The sequence below is a fragment of the Schistosoma mansoni genome (assembly GCF_000237925.1).
Source record: "Schistosoma mansoni, WGS project CABG00000000 data, supercontig 0062, strain Puerto Rico, whole genome shotgun sequence".
NCBI classification, from domain to species: Eukaryota; Metazoa; Platyhelminthes; class Trematoda; order Strigeidida; family Schistosomatidae; genus Schistosoma; species Schistosoma mansoni.
In genome coordinates this window covers 1,857,729-1,859,832 of record NW_017386029.1, presented here as the reverse complement: position 1 = coordinate 1,859,832, position 2,104 = coordinate 1,857,729, and the positions used below count along the sequence as shown (strand labels likewise).

The 2,104-nt window shown below is 40.4% G+C and overlaps 1 protein-coding gene across 2 annotated transcripts; it reads left to right on the top strand.

Annotated features, from left to right (window-relative positions):
• Nucleotides 1-238: 238 nt before the first annotated feature.
• Smp_155060.1 (set, putative) lies at nucleotides 239-1,633 on the top strand (the record flags this gene model as incomplete). 2 transcript variants are annotated; one of them, XM_018790582.1, is made up of 4 exons in its annotated part: nucleotides 239-299; nucleotides 393-694; nucleotides 733-1,057; nucleotides 1,135-1,633. In XM_018790582.1, the coding sequence occupies 4 exons, from the start codon at nucleotides 239-241 to the stop codon at nucleotides 1,209-1,211; spliced, it is 765 nt and encodes a 254-aa protein (XP_018646210.1). In that variant the 3' UTR covers nucleotides 1,212-1,633. The 2 variants fall into 2 exon arrangements, with proteins under 2 accessions (XP_018646210.1, XP_018646211.1); XM_018790583.1 differs by having other exon boundaries at nucleotides 733-1,633.
• Nucleotides 1,634-2,104: the final 471 nt, after the last annotated feature.

Here is a 2,104-nt window from a genome sequence, read left to right as displayed (position 1 = left end):
CTTTCCAAACTGAAACTGTCGGATCCTAATAATGGGATGCAAAGGGTAGACAGATTAATATTGGTCTGTAGTAAATTAAGTAGAGCATTAGTAAAAGCATAAGCTGACTTAAAAACTAAAGAAAACAGTGAAAAGTATCGTCTTTCCAAAGATATTTGATTTTGGACTGTCCTTGTTTTAATACTCTGGAGGCCATGTGCATATCCTGTTCAGTGGTTATCCATCAAGTCCATCTGCAATGGCGACCCAACCTAAAGTACCTCGACCCAGTAATGATACTGGTGCTGATGGAGAACTAAGTAAGTCTAATTGTACAAGTTTGCTTTCCTACAATAATATGCGACTGGTGTTATGTGTATAGGATTATCTCGCTACTGATGTTTTTGTTTCAGGTTCGACTAATACTCTCATCGATGAGATAGAGGAAGTTCAAAATGCCATTGACAACCTCAATGAGCAAGCCAGTGAAGAGATCCTAAAAGTTGAACAAAAGTTCAATAAGATGAGGCAACCTCACTTTGAGAAACGTTGTGAGCTGATTTCCAAGATCCCAAACTTCTGGCTCACTACATTTATTAATCACCCCCAGTTGTCAGACTTGCTTACGAGCAATGACGAAAGTGTACTAAAGCATTTGAAAAAGGTGGAAGTTCAGGAGTTTGAGGACATTAAGTCCGGTTTCCGAATTAACTTTGTAGGCTTCAATAGATAATCTAATCAGTTATGTTTTAGCACTTCGAGAAGAATGAGTGGTTCAAGAACAGTGTATTAACAAAGGAGTTCCACTTAGGAGATAGTGGTGAACCATCTTCCACGTACACCAAGATAGACTGGTATCCGGGCAAAGATCTGACAAGCAATTCATCTAACTCGAAAAAGAACGGTGGTGATCAAGCTAAGAAACGAACATTTGAGGACCAGACACAAGATAGCTTTTTCTGCTGGTTTACAGATGAATCCTCAGTGTTCGGCGACGAGCTGGGTGAAGTAATAAAGGACGACATTTGGCCTAATCCACTGCAATATTACCTCTCACCAGATTTAGACGAAGAAAATGGTAAGTAATGTTTCTTCAGATAGTCATAACACCCCATCTCTACTGTAACTAATACTCGTGGTTTAATTTTGTTTAAGAAAACGATGAAGAGGATGAAGATGACGATGATGATCAGGATCTCGACGAGGATGAAACTGGTGTAGCGGATGTTTAAAGATCATTGCAATATATCATTTCCATTTAAACTTCAATCTTTGTTTCCCAAACGTGTATGTCTTCGCATGGAACAATATTGATACATTTGATTTGTTGTACAATGGCAAAAACAGACTGTTTCCACTTGTATATCGCGCCCCGGTTTTATGTTCCACTCTTGAATACGCCTTTGTGTCATTTTGCATTTAATTGTAGCTATCGTCATACCGAGGCATATTCATGTGTCATGTGTTGGCTTTAACTTGACTGTTTTTATCCAGGGATCAGCGTTTTTGCCGTTGTTTCTGTTCCAGCCGCTATGCGTCTTAAGATTTTTGTATCAACACTTTTCGAGACGTGAGGTCATATCTCAAACTTTGTTTCTAATAAACAGTTATGAAGGATAGTTCTTATTCTAAAACTCGAAATCATGCACCTTTATTAGTCTTTCTGCGTTCCGGCGTATTGCATAGGGTCATAGCGTTGTTTAACATGGCAACTCATTGTGGCATACTCTTAACGTCAGTTACGCTGTAAAACATACAAGGGATAGGTTAGTATATTGCGCTCCACTTTTTACATTCAGCTGAGATTTCGACTGAAGTCGGATAACCGGCTTGAGTTCGTTCTGTTGAACAGTTGAGTCTAGTAAGACTTGTCGTAGTACGTTCATTCATCAGGGGCGTGACAATATAGTTATTCCGATGCGAGAGGTTGACGCCCTCGTATCCTGCCCAGGTATTAAATCGTAAGGTTTGTTGTTCCGCGGTGGTTGGCCTTCGCAGGCGTTCCGTATCGTTAACCGTACTGATAACTGTAAAGCATCTCGACAGGCGGTTTGTCCACAAGCTAATTACAGGCACCCAACTCTGGTTGGTAGGGTCGAGGACGTCTGACGCCCTGTAACAGTTC